Source organism: Chiloscyllium punctatum, chromosome 7 (genome assembly GCF_047496795.1).
Source record: "Chiloscyllium punctatum isolate Juve2018m chromosome 7, sChiPun1.3, whole genome shotgun sequence".
In the NCBI taxonomy this organism is placed as follows: Eukaryota; Metazoa; Chordata; class Chondrichthyes; order Orectolobiformes; family Hemiscylliidae; genus Chiloscyllium; species Chiloscyllium punctatum.
Genome location: NC_092745.1, coordinates 130,059,637 through 130,080,761, shown reverse-complemented (window position 1 = coordinate 130,080,761; position 21,125 = coordinate 130,059,637). Strand labels below are relative to the sequence as shown.

General features: G+C 42.0%; 1 protein-coding gene across 1 annotated transcript in view; it reads left to right on the top strand.

Moving 5' to 3' along the window:
- The window catches only part of LOC140479376 (vitellogenin-like), a 160,972-nt gene extending 141,915 nt beyond the window's left edge, over window positions 1-19,057 (top strand). The window contains 23 exon segments of the mRNA XM_072573283.1: window positions 58-155; window positions 541-665; window positions 4,824-4,934; window positions 5,027-5,146; window positions 5,263-5,428; window positions 5,732-5,816; window positions 5,967-6,152; window positions 6,239-6,389; window positions 6,757-6,979; window positions 8,278-8,432; window positions 9,207-9,551; window positions 10,546-10,599; window positions 10,911-11,069; window positions 11,119-11,376; window positions 11,483-11,625; window positions 12,601-12,739; window positions 12,842-12,971; window positions 13,930-14,122; window positions 15,400-15,491; window positions 17,365-17,459; window positions 17,551-17,701; window positions 17,802-17,963; window positions 18,921-19,057. Of these exon segments, the coding sequence (XP_072429384.1) occupies window positions 58-155; window positions 541-665; window positions 4,824-4,934; window positions 5,027-5,146; window positions 5,263-5,428; window positions 5,732-5,816; window positions 5,967-6,152; window positions 6,239-6,389; window positions 6,757-6,979; window positions 8,278-8,432; window positions 9,207-9,551; window positions 10,546-10,599; window positions 10,911-11,069; window positions 11,119-11,376; window positions 11,483-11,625; window positions 12,601-12,739; window positions 12,842-12,971; window positions 13,930-14,122; window positions 15,400-15,491; window positions 17,365-17,459; window positions 17,551-17,701; window positions 17,802-17,963; window positions 18,921-19,018 (3,439 nt within the window). The 3' untranslated portion in view covers window positions 19,019-19,057.
- Window positions 19,058-21,125: the final 2,068 nt, after the last annotated feature.

Sequence of the window (21,125 nt, the reverse complement as noted above, 5' to 3'; positions counted from 1 at the left end):
CTTATTCAGCATTAAGGCCTGATGTTTGTTAAACGTTGCTACTCTTGTCATCCACAGGGCTGCTGCCTGCAATCTAGTCTTGAAAATCTTAAGTCCCAAACTCGAACAACTTGGTTCCCGATTCAGCAAGGTTTACAGGGGTGACACATTCATGTGTAAGTATATTGGGTCTATTGCCTAGAGCAATGTTCATTAGGATAACTTAAATAGCCCTCTGAATTTATTGCCTTCAACATTATGCTACCTTAAAATAGAAACAATCTCTATTTTGTAAAGCTTGTAGAATGATCCATGAACTATCCAGGTTAGCTAAAGACCATGAATGAGCCACAGATCAGCATGATCAGACTGAATGGTGGAGCAGTCTAGAGGGGCTGAATGGCCTCGTATTCCTTATGGCCTTGTCAACTGCATTCAAGTGTTTCTTTTAAGCTACCAAGCAATCAGCATTGCTTAAATATGTCCAATAGCCAAGCACCGTTACATTTTTTACAAGGAAATATTGTAAAATTGTCTAATTTTTCTATTTTTGTGATGTAGACCGAATGATGGCAGGAGCATCTGCTAAGGTTCTTTTGATTAAGACTTCTGGTAGTGTCATTCCTAAAGCACTCTTGGCCAAAGTCAGAGGTCATGCTCTTGGAGCCTCATCAGATTTAATCGAGGTAAGGTGCCAATTCAACTTGCCCAGCTGTGTATCTGTTAATGAGGATCTTCTGATGCATTGGTAGAATGTGGCTGGAGGCCCAGGATTAAAGTCATAGCATTTCTGATCAGTTGATTAGAAAATATTTATGTATCTATTATTCTAGCTTATTTTATAGATAGTGTTGTTTCTTAATATTTAATTCTTGTTTCATTGCTACAAAGTAGGGCCTCCCTCCCATCCTCCTCCTCTAACCTAACTTTAAAGTCTACAGGTAAGCTACTCAGTGTTCTTGTTTTGGAGACTAAGTGTAGAGTAATGGCAGCGCAGGCAGTGGAATGTTCCTCCTGCAGGATGTTTGAGGTAGGGGTGACCACCGATGCTCCTGCTGACTTCATCTGCAGGAAATGCAGTCAGCTCCAGCTCCTCACAGACCGCGTTAGGGAACTGGAGCTGAAGTTGGATGAATTGAGGATTATTCCAGAGGCTGAGAGGGTGATAGATAGAAGCTACAGGGACATAGTTACGCCAGAGAACAGAGGTAGCAGTTAGAGGTGGGAAGGGGAGGAAGCAGGCAGTTCAGGGATCCCCTGTGGTCGTTCCCCTCAACAATACGCATACCGCTTTGGATACTGTTGGGGGGGGATGGCCTAGCAGGGGTAAGCTGCAGTGACCGGGTCTCTGGCACGAGGTCCGGCTCTGAGGCTCAGAAGGGAAAGGGGGAGAGGAGGAGAGCGCTAGTTATAGGAGACTCTATAGTTAGAGGGACAGACAGGCGGTTCTGTGGACATGGGCGAGACTCTCGGATGGTTTGTTGCCTCCCGGGTGCCAGGGTCCGAGATGTCAAGGACTGTGTCTTCAGAATCCTTAGGGGGGAGGGTGTGCAGCCAGACGTCGTGGTGCACATTGGCACCAACGACATAGGTAAGAAGAGGGGTGGGGAGGTCATTCAGGAGCTCAGGGAGTTAGGCTGGAAGCTAAAAGCTAGGACGGACAGAGGCGTCAGCTCTGGGTTGTTGCCGGTGCCGCGTGACAGTGACGCAAGGAGTAGGGAGAGAGTGCAGTTGAACATGTGGCTGCAAGGATGGTGTAGGAGGGAGGGCTTCAGGTATTTGGACAATTGGACTGCATTCTGGGGAAGGTGGGACCTGTACAAACAGGACGGGTTGTACCTGAACCAGAAGGGCACCAATATCCTGGGAGGTAGGTTTGCTAGCACTCTTTGGGGTGGGGGGGGTTAAACTAATTTGGCAGGGGGATGGGATCCGGACTTGTAGTCCAGCAAGTAGGTTAGCTGTTTGTCAGGATGTCCAAGAATGTAGGGAGGCTGTGGAGAAGGTAGCACTGACAGGGAATACTTGTGGACACAGAGATGGGTTCAAGTGTGTATACTTCAACGCAAGGAGTATCAGAAATAAGGTGGGTGAACTTAAGGCGTGGATCGGTACCTGGGACTACGATGTTGTGGCCATCACGGAAACGTGGATAGAAGAGGGACAGGAATGGCTGTTGGAGGTTCCTGGTTACAGATGTTTCAGTAAGATTAGGGAGGGTGGTAAAAAAGGAGGGGGGGGGTGGCGTTGCTAATTAGAAATGGTATAACGGCTGCAGAAAGGAAGTTCGAGGGGGATCTGCCTTTGGAGGTAGTATGGGCTGAAGTCAGAAATAGGAAAGGTGCAGTCACCTTGTTGGGTGTTTACTATAGGCCCCCCAATAGCAGCAGAGATGTGGAGAAACAGATTGGGAAACAGATTTTGGAAAGGTGCAGAAGCCACAGGGTAGTAGTCATGGGCGATTTCAACTTCCCAAATATTGATTGGAAGCTCTTTAGATCAAGTAGATTGGATGGGGCGGTGTTTGTGCAGTGTGTCCAGGAAGCTTTTCTAACTCAGTATGTAGATTGTCCGACCAGAGGGGAGGCCATATTGGATTTGGTACTTGGTAACGAACCAGGACAAGTGATGGACTTGTTAGTGGGTGAGCATTTTGGTGATGGTGACCACAATTCTGTGACTTTCACCTTGGTTATGGAGAGAGACAGGTGCGTGCAACAGGGCAGGTTTTACAATTGGGGGAAGGGCAAATACGATACTGCAAGACAGGATCTGAGGAGCATAAGTTGGGAGCATAGGCTGTCAGGGAAGGATGTCGTGGAAATGTGGAACTTTTTCGAACAGATACAACGTGTCCTTGATATGTATGTACCTATCAGGCAGGAAAGAAATGGTCGTGTGAGGGAGCCTTGGTTGACGAGGGAGGTTGAATGTCTAGTAAAGAGGAAGAAGGAGGCTTACATAAGGTTAAGGAAACAAGGTTCAGACAGAGCAGTGGAGGGATACAGGATAGCCAGAAGGGAGCTGAAGAAAGGGATTAGGAGAGCTAAGAGAGGGCATGAAAAGTCTTTGGTGGGTAGGATCAAGGATAACCCCAAGGCATTTTATGCGTATGTGAGAAACATGAGAACGACGAGAACGAGGGTAGGTCCAATCAAGGACAGTAGTGGGAGACTGTGTATTGAGTCAGAAGAGATAGGAGAGGTCTTGAATGAGTACTTTTCTTCAGTATTTGCAAACGAGAGGGACCATATTGTTGAAGAGGAGAGTGTGAAACGGACTGGTAAGCTAGAAGAGATACTTGATAGGAAGGAAGATGTGTTGGACATTTTAAAAAACTTGAGGATAGACAAGTCCCCCAGACCTGATGGGATATGTCCTAGGATTATGTGGGAAGCAAGAGAGGAAATTGCAGAGCCTTTGGCAATGATCTTTTCGTATTCACTGTCAACAGGGGTGGTACCAGGGGACTGGAGAGTGGCGAATGTTGTGCCCCTGTTCAAAAAAGGGAATAGGGATAATCCTGGGAATTACAGGCCAATTAGTCTTACTTTGGTGATAGGCAAAGTCATGGAAAGGGTACTGAGGGATAGGATTTATGAGTGTCTGGAAAGACACTGCTTGATTAGGGACAGCCAGCACGGATTTGTGAAGGGTAGGTCTTGCCTTACAAGTCTTATTGAATTCTTTGAGGAGGTGACCAAGCATGTGGATGAGGGTAGAACAGTGGATGTAATATACATGGATTTTAGTAAGGCATTTAATAAGGTTCCCCATGGTAGGTTTATGCGGAAAGTCAGGAGGCATGGGATAGAGGGAAATTTGGCCAGTTGGATAGAAAACTGGCTAACCGGTCGAAGTCAGAGAGTGGTGGTAGATGGTAAATATTCAGCCTGGAGCCCAGTTACAAGTGGAGTTCCACAGGGATCAGTTCTGGGTCCTTTGCTGTTTGTAATTTTTATTAATGACTTGGAAGAGGGAATCGAAGGGTGGGTCAGTAAATTTGCAGACAATACGAAGATTGGTGGAGTTGTGGATAGTGAGGAGGGCTGTTGTCGGCTGCAAAGGGACTTAGATATGATGCAGAGCTGGGCTGAGGAGGGGCAGATGGAGTTCAACCCTGTCAAGTGTGAGGTTATCCATTTTGGAAGGACAAATAAGAATGCGGAATACAGGGTTAACGGTAGGGTTCTTCGTAAGGTGGAGGAGCAGAGGGATCTTGGGGTCTATGTTCGCAGATCTTTGAAAGTTGCCACTCAGGTGAATAGAGCTTGTAAGAAGGCCTATGGTGTATTAGTGTTCATTAGCAGAGGGATTGAATTCAAGAGTCGTGAAGTGATGTTGCAGCTGTACAGGACTTTGGTTAGGCCACATTTGGAGTACTGTGTGCAGTTCTGGTCGCCTCACTTTAGGAAAGATGTGGAAGCCTTGGAGAGAGTGCAGAGGAGATTTACCAGGATGTTGCCTGGAATGGAGAATAGGTCGTACGAGGATAGGTTGAGAGTGCTAGGCCTTTTCTCATTGGAACGACGAAGGATGAGGAGTGACTTGATAGAGGTTTATAAGATGATCAGAGCAATAGATAGAGTAGACAGTCAGAAACTTCTTCCCGGGGTACAATAGAGTGTTACAAGGGACATAAATTTAAGGTGAAGGGTGGAAGGTATAGGGGGGATGTCAGGGGTAGGTTCTTTACCCAGAGAGTGGTGGGGGCATGGAATGCGCTGCCTGTGGGAGTGGCAGAGTCAGAATCATTGGTGACCTTTAAGCGGCAATTGGACAGGTACATGGATGGGCCTGATCTGTGCTGTATTGTTCTATGTTCTATATTTTAATCTTCAAAGGTTGGTTTACGAGCAGAAGGTCTCCAGGAGATGATGATGAAAACTTCTACAAAAGATCTCAGGAAAATTGACAGCAAAAATATTCGTCGTATCTTAAGCAAGGTGAGATCAGTTTAGCCCATTTAGTTTGTTGAGAAATGCTTTACCTAAGATTGTATGGGCTAGTGAGTGTTCTGTATTAATACTCTATACTTGTTCTCCAGTTCATAGCCTGGAAACAATTACCAGAAGAGAAACCTCTGGCTTCAGCATATTTGAAACTGTTTGGTCAAGAATTAGCTTTTGTACAGCTCAGAAAGGACAACATTGATGAACTTAAACAGGTAGGAAACTTCTAACTTTATTACTTATAAAGAATCTTTTTAATAAATTGGCCAAAGATGGATGTTATGAAATTGCCAACTTTGATATAACTGAATTGCTGCTTTGCATTTGACAGATTATCTCTGATCGAGCCAATAAATATGCAAAAAAACTTAAAGAGGGGGTCAGCTTCAGGCCAGCCAAGGCATTGGTAGCTGCTGAGATGCGACATGTGGTGCCTACAGCTATCGGTCTGCCAATGGAACTGGGCATCATTTCAGCTGCTGTAGCAATGTCCAAAGGTAAGATTTTCCTGAATGCTTGAACTCGGAGGAGAGAGAGCAAAGCTTTCCTTTAGGTTGAGCAGGGGATGGTCCTGATAGTGCTGACATCTGCTGCCCCATCCTCTGCCAATGGGAGCTCACATCATTCTCTCTCTCTCTCTCTCTCTGTCACTTTTTCTGCTCGTAATTCCCCATAATTAGCATGGAATAGTATCACAGACAAGTGCAGCATCAGTAGAGGTTACATAAAACATAACTGGCACCGAGGAAAAAAAACAGAATCATGACCTACTTTTGTCTTTGTTCCTTTTCTCAAAACAGTCAATGTCAAATCTGAAAGCACAATCGAAACCGTTCAACACCTGCTCTCTTCCAGAGTTCAACTGAATGCAGACCTCAACCCAAGGTATTCACGTGAAACTGTTTTGCTTTCAGAACCAGAAATGTTACCCATTAAACATATTGTTACATGAGCTATTCTTCCTGGCAGTGATTTATGATGCTTCACAGCCTTACCAGGTCAGCTTACTGTTAATGCCTTCTGTTACTTTTCCAGTGTGTCTGTACAAACCAGAGTATTCATGGGAATAAATACGCCTCAAATCCAATCAGGCATTGAACTCCGAGCAAATGTCCGTTCAATTATTCCCGTGGCTATAACTGCGAAGATGAACTTAAAAGATGGAAATTTCAGGATTGACAGTCTGCCAGCTGAAAAGGAGAACAGGGTTCTATCTATGACGTACGCAATGCTATCTTGTTTGATTAATTGATAACAATTTGACATCAGATACAATATTATTGCCTAACACAATATTCAATGCTTAGTTCTCAGGTTTATGCTATTTCAAGAAACAGTGAGAATTTGCAGGCTGCGAAAATTACCCCAGTTTTACCCGTGACGCGAGTAAATAATATTTCAAGACAACAGTTTACATCCTCATTTTCCACATCTCAAGCAACAAGCAAACCAGTTGTGGTACGTGATATTTGTTTCTTGAAATCACATCAACATGCCTCACACTCCATCATTTCCCATTAATGGGGTCTGGTTTAGCTCAGTTGGTTTGAGTGAGATTTAGGATAACATTGACTACATAGGTTCAATTCCTGCTCTGGCAGAGATTAATTTGGTATCTGCCTACCTTGTCCTGCCCCTAAGGGTGACATATTAAGGAAACTCACCATGGCCAAGAGAATGCCTCAGGTTGAAACATCAACAAAAGTCACTTTTTTCAGGCAGAGCACACTTACCATATCAACTCTTTCAACATGTAGCAGCAAAAATAAAACACATCTTTATGCTATCATTTCATGACTATCTTCCATTTCCTTGTGTCTTACAGTCACATCTGTCTCCAGAAACACTGTCTGACCAAATTCCATGCTCTGAAGAGGAGCAGAGGTCACGTGTTGCAAATCGCGCATCCTATCGCACGTGTGCAGAAGCAACTAAATTTGGCCTCAAAGCTTGTGTGGCTGCAAGAATGGAAAATGCCCTTTCCATCAAACATAGCCCACTGTACCGGTTAATTGGAGAGCATAGTTTGAATGTATCAATTGCACCAGGTAAGAGCACAAGAAAACATTTTCCTTAAAGTGCTGATGCATTGTAACTGAATATGATTGAAGCTTAGCTTTATGAGAACATGTGCATTGCAGTCCATGCAGACAACTGGAAGAAACTGCCTTGTCATCAACCTCTTGCTGTCATCAGATGGGTCCAGTTAATTGTCCTATTCAGTGACATATATTGTAGCTCTATAAGCCTGGAAAGCGAGAAGCCATGCACACTAACTGTTACATATTGATTCAACAGGGATTTGCCAATAATTATAAGTATCATTTTTTAAAATTCCTGTACGGTATTTCTTCCCTGGAAATTACAGTATCTGGATCGTGGTGAAGTGATGTGCAAAGCTTAGGACTTGCAAGCATAGTTGTGGTCTCCTCACACGTTTGTTTTTTTCTTTTCAATCGACGCTTTTTGACAGAAGGTTAATAAGGAACTCAGGAAGCAGATGTATTAAAGGATGGAAAGGAAAGGCAAGGAATTGGTATTAAGAAGATGGGGATGATTCAAGAAAGAAAGCTGTTGAGCAGGCAGAAGGTCTAAATTGCAGTGTACACTTCCTCTATTCTATCCCTGATCACTGCTCCTCTTCTTAAAGTGATTGCCAATTAAAGAATCAGTGTGGAAGCAGGCCATTTGGCCCATCTAGTCCATACCAACCCTTCAAAGAGCACTCCACCCAATCCCTGTAACTCCACATTACCCATGGCTAATTCTTCCAGCTTGCATGTCCCTGGATACAATGGGCAATTTATCATGGCCAATCCACCCAACCTGCACATCTTTGAATTGTGGGAGGAAATCGGAGTACCCAGAAGAAACCCACGCAGACACAGGCAGAATGTGCGAACTCCACACAGATATTTCCCTGAGGCTGGAATTGAACTCGGGTTCTTGGTGCTGTGAGGTAGCAGTACAAACCACTGAGCCAAAAAGAGATCTTCCAAAAGCAAACCATGTAACTTCCTACTGCCATGAGGTTTGTACTGTCACAAGTCACGACTTCACCTTTGATCAGCAGAGGATGGGTTAAAATAAAGATTGGATAGAAAAGACTAGAGGATCAGCAAGTGCAACTTGACTCATTCTTCTCTTTGAGTCACCATTTATTGGTTGCCTGACCCAAACTAGATTGTCTCAATAATTAGTGACATTCTTTGATGAATTGACAGCAATTATTCCAATACTGTATCTTTGAGTCTCCTTGAAGATTGTTTTTGTCAAAATGTATTTTTTCTCCCCATCAACCATTAGTCAAGTTCTTCTCATATAATCAACATCTTTTTGATTCCAGCTAATTCAGCATCAGATATTGAAAAGATTGTGTTGGAGATACAAGCAGGATCCAAAGCATCTTCAAAAATAATTCGACTTTCCGACAAACAGTCAGTCCCAAGTAAAGATGACAGCAATAGTCAAAGGCTAACACTGATGAAACAGACTGATCAGGTATATTCTGATTAATATATGAGATAATGCATCATCTTACATCTTCAACATATCACAGATTTTGGAACAGTTAAGATACCTTTATAGTAAGGAAGTTTGAAGCAAAGAAATTATATGATTATTCTCAATCATTCTCAAAGTGTGATGGCCATAATTGAAATATCATCTCTAACTCCATGAGATATCCCTGTTGGTCCACTAAGCTGTGAACAAGTAGCTTGGAAAAATAAATGATTAAAGTCCCTGTTCTGATAATGACTCAAATAAAATGGTTCAATAGCTCCATAGCAGATGATCAAACTGATCTGCTGTGTTGAAAATGTTAACAGGTTTTGTATCTTATTCAGTTCTGACTAGAGGAAAAGAATTAAATTCCACCATGGTAAATTAAGGGGGGGTAGATATAGGACTGATGTTAGGGGTAGGTTCTTCACTCAGCGAGTCGTAAGTTCATGCAATGCCCTGCCAGTAGCAGTAGTGGACTCTCCCTCTTTATGGGCATTTAAACGGGCATTGGATAGGTATATGGAGGATAGTGGGTTAGTGTAGGTTAGGTGGGCTTTGATCGGCGCAACATCGAGGGCCGAAGGGCCTGTACTGCGCTGTATTCTTCTATGTTCTATGTTCTATGTTCTATGTTCTATGGTTTCCAGTAAGTCAGTCTCTCTAGAAATCACAGCACACTTGCTAAACTTTGTTTTCCTATGCTGATCCTTCACATTGAGTCACTATTTTGGCAAAACAAGTTACTGTAAAATGTTGCTTTATTCACAGCAAAGAGTTAACAGCACTGCTTCAAGGTCAAGTTCCAGAAGCTCTTCCACAATGTCAAGAATGACACGCTCTCGAATCTCATCATCATCATCATCATCATCAACAACATCATCATCATCAAGCCATCAAAGCAGACGTTCAGCGAAAATCAGAATTCCCGGAAATAAGTCCATTAGGATAACCAGCAGTAGCAGCAGCAGCAGCAGCAGCAGCAGCAGCAGCAGAAGGACCAGTAGGAAGAGTATGAAGGGCAACAGCAAGAAAAGTGGAACTATCCAGAAGCCATCCAGCAGCAGATCCACCAGGAGCAGGCTGTTTAGCAGCCACCACAGCTCTCACATTTCGGTAACCGTGGCTACAGTTCATCCCAATAATCTGCTGTTTTCTACACTTGATCTGGGAATGAATGCTTTCCATTGAGCAAAGGTCTCTCTGCCCTGTCTCATTGAGCAGAACACCAGCATCAAAAACGTCCTTTCCAAGCTTCCAATATTACCCACTGGCCATGAGAGTGTGAAATGTACATTCATTTCCTGTAAGAGCTCTTTCAACCAGCAGAGACAGAGCCACTCTGCCTGGGCTGGTTTTAAACTAGTTCACAGATAAAGTCAGTCTGTTTATAGAAAAAAATATAGATAACAGGAGCAGGAGTAGGCCATTTGACTCTTTGAGCCAACTCCACCGTTCAATGTGATCACAGCTGATCATCAAACTGTATCACATTTCTTCCCTGTTCCTTTATGTCATGTTTTGCTTAGTATATTGAAGATAAGGGTGACATGGTGGCTCAGTGGTTAGCACTGCTGCCTCACCAGTACCAGGGACCCTGGCTCTATCTAGCTTCAGGTGACTGTCTGTGTGGACTTTCCACATTCTCACCGTGCCTGCATGGGTTTCATCCGGGTGCTCTGCTTTCCAAAGATGTGCATTGGCCATGTTAAATTACCCATATAGTATCCAGTGATGTGCAGACTAAGTGGATTATCCATAGGAAATGCAGGTTTAGAGATGGGAAGGGTCTGGATGGCATGTTCTTTGGAGGGGTGATATGGGCTCAATGGACTGCTTCCACACTTGAGGGATTCTGTGATTCTAAGATAAGTGTATGGAAATATGAGGGGAGATGGTGGAGGGGGACACCCTGGACAGATGTTTCTGCCCCTTTTAGGACTCTCTGTCTATCCACGTAGGTGATGTTAGAAAAGTGTGGTCCCTGATTCTAAAGAAGGCTTCAGGCTATCATTGATATCTATGAGACAAACAGGCAGTGCTGGCAATGCAATAGCACCCGATGAATTCAGTAAAGTGGTAGTAACTGTACTTAAATATATTTTCACAGTCACGGAGCAGACACATCCTGGACCTTGCATTCATGCCAGTTAAAACTAGTGAGGTAAGATAATATTCTTCTCCAACAGTTATCAAGTGTGTTTTTTATTTTGCGATATTTGAACATTTATGCAACATGTCTGAGACACATTGTCTGGAGCTGATTTAATTTTTTGTAAGAAAATGGTGATGCACATTTGATGTTAATGCTATTCATATTGTGGCACTGATTTGTTTTAGATTGACGCAGATGAGTTTTACACGTTAAAAAAAGCAAATACCTATACTTTTCAGCCAGTAGTCAGTGAGACAGTTTGGGCTCTGGTTTCTGATCTGTATCTTCAGATTAACAATTTGTGAACTGGTTTTATTCAGTACACAGTCAGAAGTCGGACATCACAACGCTCCTTCATTTCAGCATCTAGCGTGAGCGAAAGCCGTGTGCTCAAGCGAAGATATAGCTCAAGGCGGAGGTCAAGTAGGAGTTCAAGTAGTAGCAGTCACAGTGCATCTGTCCTCAAAGAATCTGCACAGGTTTGTCTCATTGTTACTGAGTGGTTTTCAGTGCTTGGAGATGGCAGAGGATTTTTTTTAAAAATGTAACCTGTATTTTTATTTGTAATTTCAGCGCTATTTGATTAGCAAGCTGGGTGCTCCTTCCCTAGTAATCCTGCTTCGAGCCAGAAGGTCTGATAGCCGACAACAAGGTTACCAGCTCACGGGATACGGGAAAATGTCATCACGCCTGCCTCGGGTGCACTTGCGTCTGGTGGAACTGAACGAATCTAGTAACTGGAGAATCTGTGCCGATGCAGCAATGCCCAGCTCCCATAAAGTGCTGGTAATGGCTGGGTGTCCTTTCACTCACCTGTCTTCTGCTAGACATTTCTGAAGCGCCTACAGATAAATGTCTCCTTGACTCATTGTGATTTGTTTCCATTTTGTAGACATCAGCAAGGTGGGGTGAAAACTGTGAGAAATACAGAGTTTCCGTTCGAGTATCCAATGGTCGTCTTGCAAGTCATCCAGCAGTTAAGGTCAAAATGCAATGGGGAAAGATTCCTGACAATCTGAAGTATAATGCAAGGGCGTAAGTATTATAACACAATTAGAAATTTAGAATATATTAGCAGGAGTAAGCCATTTGAGCCTGCTCTACCATTCAATATAATCCCTGTTCCACTTTTTTCTCATATCTTTTGATTCCTTTAACTCTTAAGAACTATTTATATCTTTCTTGTATGTCTTTAATGTTTAGCCTCAACCATTTTCTGTGGCACAGAATGCCATAGGCTCACACTCTTGGGTGAAAGACATTTTTCATCTCAGTCCTAAATGGCCTACCCCACATGTTTCACAGGTCGGCGCAACAACGAGGGCCAAAGGGCCTGTACTGCACTGTAATGTTCCATCTAGTTCTGGACTCAGACCTCATTGGGAATGTCCTTCCTGCATTTTGAAAAGTGCACTTTCATTTTTGACTCAGTGTGGACGCGGTGGAATGAAAGATCTTTTCTGTACTGCAACCCATTATTCTTTCTAATCTGTTAGAATTTGACAAGTTTCTATGACAGAAATCCTCATTCTTCTCAACTCTAATGAGTATTGTTCTAACCAATCCAGTAATTCCCCATATGTCAGTGCTGCCATCCTAGGAAACAGTCTGGTAAACCTTTGTTGCCCTCCATCGCCAGAATATCCCTTCTCTGGTAATCAGACCAAAAGACTGCACACAATATTCCAGGTGTGGTCTTACCAATACCCTGTACAGTACAGCAAGACATTTGTGCTCCTGTGCTTGAATCCTCTCACTATGAAGGCCAATGTGCCATTTGTCTTCTTTGCTGCCTGCTACACTTGCAATGCTTACCTATAGCAACTGATGTACAAGGACACCTGGGTCTTTCTGCACCTCCCACTTTTCCATTCAGTTAATAATTTGCTTCATACTTTTGCTACCACAGGCAATAACTTCATATAAGTTAAATTACACTTCATCTGTTTTGATCTGCGTTGTGGACCCATTGCACAATATTAATATCCCAACAATTTCTTTTTGGATCAGGGTTGGCGACTATCTCCCAGGACTGGCCTATGCATTAGGATTCTCTCAAACCTACCAACGCAATCCTTCTCGTCAGATTACAACATTGGTGGCCCTAACTTCTCCACGATCGATTGATACAATCATCAGACTGCCCCGGGTATTTATTGAATATTGCTTCATGGTGCCTCAGTGATCTCTCCATTTCATACTTAGCTCTTCTGTGCCAGTAGGACTATAAACCTTTTCATTTCTCTTTTAGATGACAGCCTACTATCAGGGCTTGCAGATTCCTACATCGTTGCCCATGCACGCAATAAGTGTACGCGTTCAACAAAGAGGCTTCAGTGGTGTGACTGAAATTCAGGACCTGCTTCTGAAAATAGATGAACGTAATTATCATTTCAGATTCTTAACTTCAGAATTAGCTGTGGTGGTCTGTTGTGAAAACTTGTCATGAATTTAATTTGAAGCCCATGCGGATTATTTAAGTATTAAAACCAATTACAGATGTTCTGTGGGGAGTAGAAAAAGCAGTGAGGTTGGAAACATTTCCCTCCAGCCTATAGAAGGCACAGAAGTTCTTAAAGTTTTGGAACCAGTCAAATAATCTTGGGTGAATTTCTAAAGATGAAATAAAGGCAACGGTATAGTCATCATAGTTTTACCAGACTGTAGGGCTGGTCTCTCATTAGAGAGAAAGGGAGAGAGAGAGAGAGAGAGAGAGAGATGACTGGTGGTGGTTTAAGCTGAGGCTCAACATGCCTCAGGTGAGGGGAGAGGTTGAGAAGTGTCCTTCATGGTAACCTTAGCCAGTACATGAATTGAATACACAGTGTTGGCATCAATCTGCATTACAAATCCAAAAGATAAAATACTGTTAACATAAGAGTTTTAATAGTTCAATGAATATCTTAAGTTAATGTTGTTGCTGTGCCTCCCATTTTAACTTTAACCTGTTAATTTCACATAGATTAACCAATCCATTATCATGACAGCTGGAGGTTACCATGAAGGACTGTCCTTCTCAACCTCTCCACTCACCTGAGGCGTGGTGACCCTCAGGTTCAACCACCGCCAGTCAACACTCTCTAATAAGAGAGCAGCCTGATGAGACTATGGCAACTTTACTTACTATTATAAGTACTAAAAGAATGAGATGAGTGTCAGCATTTATTTGTGTCATCTCCAATAATCTCCAAAACTTCCAAGTAAAAATAAACCTGTTTGGAATTCAATGAATGAAATTGTTTCTAGCAGTGATACTGACTACAACTCTTTGAGAATTTAACAAGCTTTTATGTTGGTTGTGAAATCATTCTTTGCAAATATTTTTCAATTGTTCTGCAGGTGCATGTATCGCAGAAAATGATACTGTTACATCCTTTGATGGGTTAGAATTGAAGAATCCATTACCTAACAGATGTTACCACATCCTGACCCAGGACTGTTCAGAAACTCCAAGCTTCATATTATTGGTGAGACGAGCTAATATTGATAAGCGACAGAAGGAAATAAAATTGGTGCTGGCTAGGAAAAACACGTAAGTTATATCAGATTTCATCTTTGGTGATCTTTAATATTTAATAGGTATTTCTAGGTGAAGAGACTGTTTCATCAAAGGGTATGATGGGGGAATATTCCAAAGCAGGTGATAGTTTTTAAAAATACATTACTTCACAGGAATGGGTGTCATTGGCCAGTATTTAATGCCCAAATCTATTTGTCTTGAACTGAATGGTTCACTAGGCCATTTCAGAGGGCAGCTAAAAGTCAACCATGATGTTGTGGGCCTGTTGGTGAGATCCGGCAAGAACAGCAGAGTAAAAAATCAAAAGAACAGAAAATGCTGGGAATCATAAATATACCATAAATTGTTGAAAAAAACTCAGCATGTCTGGCAGCATCTGTGGAGAGGAAGCTTTCAGCTTTTGGGTCCAATGACCCCTCTTCAGAATTGCAGATTTCCTTTCTAGAGGATTAATGAACCAGAATGTTTACAACAACTGGTGATAACTGTCACGACCACCCTAACTGAAGCGAGTATTCTATTCTAGATGTATTAACTGAATACATGTTCCACCAACTGTCATAACTGTCATGTCTTGAACCTGCAACCCCAGGATATTAACATTTGGTTTCTAGATTATGAGCCCTGTAACATTACCATAATGCTGTTGTCTTCCTCCCAATTTAATATGAATATTATTTCTATGGTACTAAACAATGATACCACAATTTTAAATGAATACAAACTACCAGATCGGTGCAGGCATTGAATTAGTAACACACAAAAATATCAGGGATAGTGCACAATTCCTGAGGATACTGAAGAGTCATTAAAGATGAAAGAGCTGAAGCATTAATTAAGATATCAAGTTACTCATGGATTGGATACCTTGGTAGCAGAACAACTATGACATTCCATTACAATAATGACAGAATTTCAAAGAAAGTCATTACATATAAAACATTTTTGGACCTTTAAGAATGGTGAGAATACATGTGTTCGTTTCTTTCCTTATTTCCTCCCTATGACTTTCAGTTTTCTGGCAGAGGAGAAAGAGAGATTTCATGATGGTGAATAATTGACATCCCATTCCTTCACTTAGCATGAAAGAAGAGAATGCAGGATATTCCATAAGAGATAAAACAAATAGGGTGGAATGCCCAGTAGGGGAAATGTAGGATACCTGTACAGAAAAAAAAAGTGAACATGGTTATTTGAATGCCTTTCTCTCACTCCATATATAAAATTGTTCTAATACCATAAACATTTACAGCTGTTTCATTCGGATTTGTCTGTTTGATTTTGAACAGGACTATTGAGGCAATCCCTATGGAAAATGGAATAAAGTTGTATATCAATGACAATGTGCAAGAACCTAATCAGAAAATTCAAGAACTGGCTGGTGAGTAAAATTTCCATGTCTAACAGACTGCTGGTAATACATGCCCATTTTAGAAGTATCTTCGCATTTCTAAAAATCAGGACGAAAATTGTACTGGACTAGTCATATAAATACAGTGGCTGCAATAGGAGCTCAGAGGCTGTGCACTCAGCATGAGTTAACTCATCTCTGAGTCTGTCCACCATCTACAAGGCACAAGGTATTATCTCACTGGAGGCAGTTCAGATAAGGTTCACTGGGATGATTCCTGGAGGGATTGTCTTAGGAGCAATGATTGAACCAGTAGGGACTCTACTCATTGTAATTTAAAAAAACGTGAGGTGGTCTCATTGAAACACATAGAATTCTTAAGGGCCTGACAGGATAAGTGCTGAGAGGGTGTTTCCCCACATGGAAGAATCTAGGACCAGAGGGCACAGTCTCAGAATAAGGGGTGTCAACTTAAGACAGAGATGAGGAGGAATTTCTACACTCAGTGAATTATGAGTATTTGGAAATCCTTGCCACGTGGGGCAGAGCCCTTGTGTATATTTAAGGCTAAAATAGACGGATTCTCAATCAGTCAGGAAATTAGAGGTTACAGGGAAAGGGCAGGAAGGTGGATATGAGGAATATTGGATCAGCCATGATCATATTGACTGATGGAACAGGCTCAAGGGGCTGAACAACCCACTCTTTTTCCTATTTATTAAAGTCATGAGTTTGCTGGAATATTCACACTTGTATATTCCCACTTAGACACTATGCAAGAGTTCTTTGACCAGCTGTTCTGGATATTTGACTGTATTAGTCATCATGGTCCCTTGCACCATTTCATACGATGGGGAACAAACATTCAATTCGTAAATGCTGCCCTCGAGTTATGTAGAACCCTGAGAAATTATTCCTTCCATCTTTGGCTGTTGACATTTTAAAACAAGCATAGTGCATAGTGTTGATATAGAGTCATACAACAGCAAACAGACTCTCAGTCCAACCAGTCCATGCTGACCATAATCCCAAACTAGTCCCACCTGCCTGCACTTTGCCCGTATCTCTCCAAATAATTCTTATGTACTTATCTAAATGGTCTTTTAAACGTTGTAATTGTACCCATATTCAGTTTCTCACTCTCCCCTTTAACAATATGCTTTTAAGATGTCCTTAGTTCTGGCACTAGGAAAGCAACATACGATCCTAAATTCCATCACAATTTAATCTTTGTGTTACTTCCAAAATTCCCTCAGCATCTAATTTAGTCCACATACCTTCCTCTTACAATCATCTTGTCACTCAAAAGTTGTTCACTTTACCTTATTGACAGCAGTTTTTTGATGTAGAGGATTGTCAGAGGATTCAAAATGCCTGGTGTACACTTGTGGTACAGTGCTAGTGTCCTTACCTCTGAGCCAGGTTCAAGTCCAACCTGCTCCAGAGATGTTTTATAATAAATCTGAAGAAGTTAAATGAAGATGTCTGGAGAAGGCAGTCTCCACAATGGTAGACTGTCTGCATGAGCAGCCCTTGCCTTACCCATTAGGGATTTTGTATGGAAGCTGTTGTAATTGATGACCCCCTGCAATAAATTATTCAATAAACTCTCAGCTTATAATTTATACATCTGAAGGAATTCACATTTTACATCTATGTACAACTGTATAGGTACAGGTTAATGTCCAGGCTAAGACAGAACATTTTCAACTAAAAAAAATAAAATAACTTAAAAATAAATAAAAACGTTTGGCTGGGACTATTGTAGTGTAGTGGTAATGCCCTGCCTCTGAACCAGGAGACCTGTGTTCAAAGTCCCACCTGCTCCAGAGGTGTGTAGTAATGTCTGAACAGGTTGATTAAAAATGTCTGTTTGGAAAAACGGATCTTTGTCTTCTTCCAGACCTTGTATCTATTCAGCAGAATGATACTGGAATTATTTTAGAGGCACCTTCAATCAATATTAACCAATTATACTTTGATGGAACTAGAGTGCAGGTATCTTTTGCTTTTTAACAAATTAAACCATTACATTTGGCATTATTGAACTGGAGTTGGTGTACTAATCTCTTTTTGCCATTGGGTCTAGATTGTACTTGCACAGATGTCAAAGCAGACATGTGGTATTTGTGGACGTAATGATGGTGAGAAAAAAATGATAATGCCAAATCATGGAGAAGCTTCAACCGCCGAGCGCCTTTTCGAGTCATGGACATATCCAGGACAATCCTGCAGAGATGGTAAAAGAATCTCAACTCATTTTAAATTTTGTTCTCTCCCTAAGTTATTGTCTTACCTGTATTTTTCTTTGGCAATAAACTGTACCTTCTCGAATTTCAGAGTGCACAGTTAGATCAGAATTTGTGCAATTAGGAAAAGTCATGGAATTTGAAGGGGTGGAATCCAGATGTTACTCCGTTGAAGCAGTCCAACAATGCCTGGAAGGCTGTACACCACTTGAAACACGATCTCAGCTTATCAATTTCCACTGTGTTCAAGCCAGTAAGTGTGTTGTATTAATGTATTGTATTAAACAACAAGAGCCACAAAATAACAGAATTTACATAGGATTATACGGCACAGAAATACGTCAGTCAGCCAACTGTTCCATGCTCCCGTTCCACTTTTCTCCCATTTTTTCCTCATCATAACCCTGTATTCCCTTCTTCCTCCAATCCTTACCTACTTCCCCATTAAATACATCTATAGTGTTCACTTCAACCACTGCCAGCCATAGCGGGTTCCATAGTCTTCTTGATGATTGGTTGAAGAAGTCTGTGCCAAATCCCCAATGGAAAATCTTGTCCTCAGAAAGTAGCTGAAGCCAAAACATTGAATGCTTTCAAGAAGGAGTTAGACACAGTTCTTAAGGTGAAAGGGATCAAAAAGTATGGGAAGGAAGTGGGAACAGGCTGTTAGGTTAGATGATCAGCCGTGATCATATTGAATGATGGAGCATGCTTATGAAGGGCCAAATGGCCTACTCCTGTTCCTATTTTCTATCAATGGCCTCTAGCTATTATGATGGGAACATACAGTTGTTTGGGAATTCAATTTATCATGCACCAAGTTAAAATGTTTTGTTTCAACAAATGTTTTGCATTTGGCTAAGTGCTTAGATCAACATATCCCCGCAAACCCTACTGAAATCATGTAATCACATCTATTGTTAAAGAATCAAAAGTGAGATTATATAAACTCACAGTATGATATTACAGCAGCGCATTATACTTTTAAATGCATTTAATTTTGTATGTTCAGCCTTGCAATAGTTATTCTGCTACTTTAGATCTCCCTGCATTCCTTTTCGCTTCACATGAGATGTCCCCTTGGTTATCTGAAGATTCAGATATGCACTGAAACAGATTAAAATGATGGTTAAATAGAGAGTGAAAGTCACCACTTTACAAATATTTTTCTATCTGTTCTCCCTCTAATCCTGTACTTTCCTATTGACAGATGTTACTGTACGTGATGCTACGATCTTCAGTCGGAAGCCTGCAGATATACGCAGTTCGGTGGATTCCCCTAGTAACTGTATGTGCAGATGTTCTTAAGCAATGAAAAACACACAGTGACCTTGGCTTTAAGGAGAATACAGGAACTCTATATTCATACGTGAATTTAAAATAATTTGAAAATTCTGGACTTTAGGGTTCACAATGAGGTGAACTAAAAATCCTGTAAGTGTAACATTTTGCAATATTCTTTCAAATACATCAATAAAGTTTTTATTTCTCAGCAAGTGAAAACCAAGTTGTTTGTGAGTCATTCTTTAGCCACGACTGAATGATTATTGAAGATGTTCTGCCAGCTACCCAGAATTCAGTCTCCCTGAATTTCCTTTTTTGTATTTCCAAACCCTTTCTCAAGCCGTTCCTGAGGGTAAACTTGACAACCTTCCCTTTCCTTGGCTTTAGTTTTATGAAAAACTATAAGTCTCCAAACATCACCTCATGGTTTCCAAGCTAATGGGCATTGTGAATGGTGTCCTGGCCTCAGGTATTGCCCTCCCTTTCAGAACATGCTAATCTCTTATGTCTGTGGGATTTGTTTTAGTGTTTTGGCTGATGTATTCTCCTCTATTACAATATTGAGTATGTTCGAACAAACAATACAGCACAGGGACAGGCCCTTCATTCCTCCATGCCTGCACAGGCACATTTTGCCCTTCAACCCTAAAACAATCTTCACTTACAGGATCTGTATCCCTCAATTCCCTTCCTATTCATGCATTTGTCCAGGCGCTTATTGAATGTTGCTATTGCATCTGCTTCCACCACCTCCTCTGGCAGTGCATTCCAGGCACTCACCAACCTTTGTGTGAAAGACTTACCTCGCACATTTCTGTTAAACTTCCCCCATTGCACCTTGAACCTGTGTTGCCTAGTAATTGACCCCTCCACTCCTATATGAAGTATGGGAAAAGCTTCATACTTTCACTCTATCCATGCCAATCACAATCTTATAAATTTCTATCCAGTTGCCCTCAAGCTCCTGCATTCCAGTGAAAATAACAGTCTATCTAACCTTTCTTTATAGCTAAAATCCCCCATATCAGGCAAGTTCCTGGCAAAACCTTTCTGTACTCTCTCCAAAGCATCCACATCTATTTGGTAGTGTGGTGACAAGAACTGTACACAATATGCCAACTATGGCCTAACTAAAGTTCTATAAAGCTACATTATAACAAAAACAAACCTTCAATTGTGGCCCTTAATCCTGACGATATATAAAGCACTATATAAATACACAACTGTTCTTTCATAGAATCATACAGTACATTTCAGCCTACCGAGTCTACACTGATCAAAACTACTCTGGATCTACATTAGTTACACTTTCAGTACTTGAATTGAATGATTTGTTGTCACTTGTACTTTATAGTGAATAACACAGTAAAATATTGTGAAAAGATTCAACTGTTGCCACAGTCCAATTGCATTTTGAATTGCTTGAGAACAGAAAGAATAAAGAGATATAGCTGTAAGACAGTCTGTCTTCATACCCCCGAGCTCTGCCATGAGTCCTGAGCCCCGAGCCGGCTCATCAACACATGAGCTGCCACCTGTCCTCCAACAGTTTACCACCACCCACCAATGCCAGAATTCCAATGGGCCTGCCACATCAGGAATATCCATCTTCGGGTCTACCACAGCCAGGAGTATCCATCTCTGGGTCTACCACAGCCTGGGGTATCCAGCTCAGGGCTTACCACAACCAGGAGTATCCATCTCTGGGCCCACCACAACCAGAGGTATCCATCTCTAGGCCTACCACAACCTGGAGTATCCATCTCTGGGCCTACCACAACCAGAGGTATTCATCTCTGGGCCTACCACAACCTGGAGTAACCAGCTCGGGGCCTACCACAACCAGGAGTATCCAGCTCGGGGCCTACCACAACCAGAGGTATCCATCTCTGGGCCTACCACAACCTGGAGTAACCAGCTCGGGGCCTACCACAACCAGGAGTATCCATCTCTGGGCCTACCACAACCAGAGGTATCCATCTCTGGGCCTACCACAACCTGGAGTATCCATCTCTGGGCCTACCACAACCAGAGGTATCCATCTCCGGGTCTACCACAACCAGGAGTATCCATCTCCGGGTCTACCACAACCAGGAGTATCCATTGCTGGGCCTACCACAACCTGGAGTAT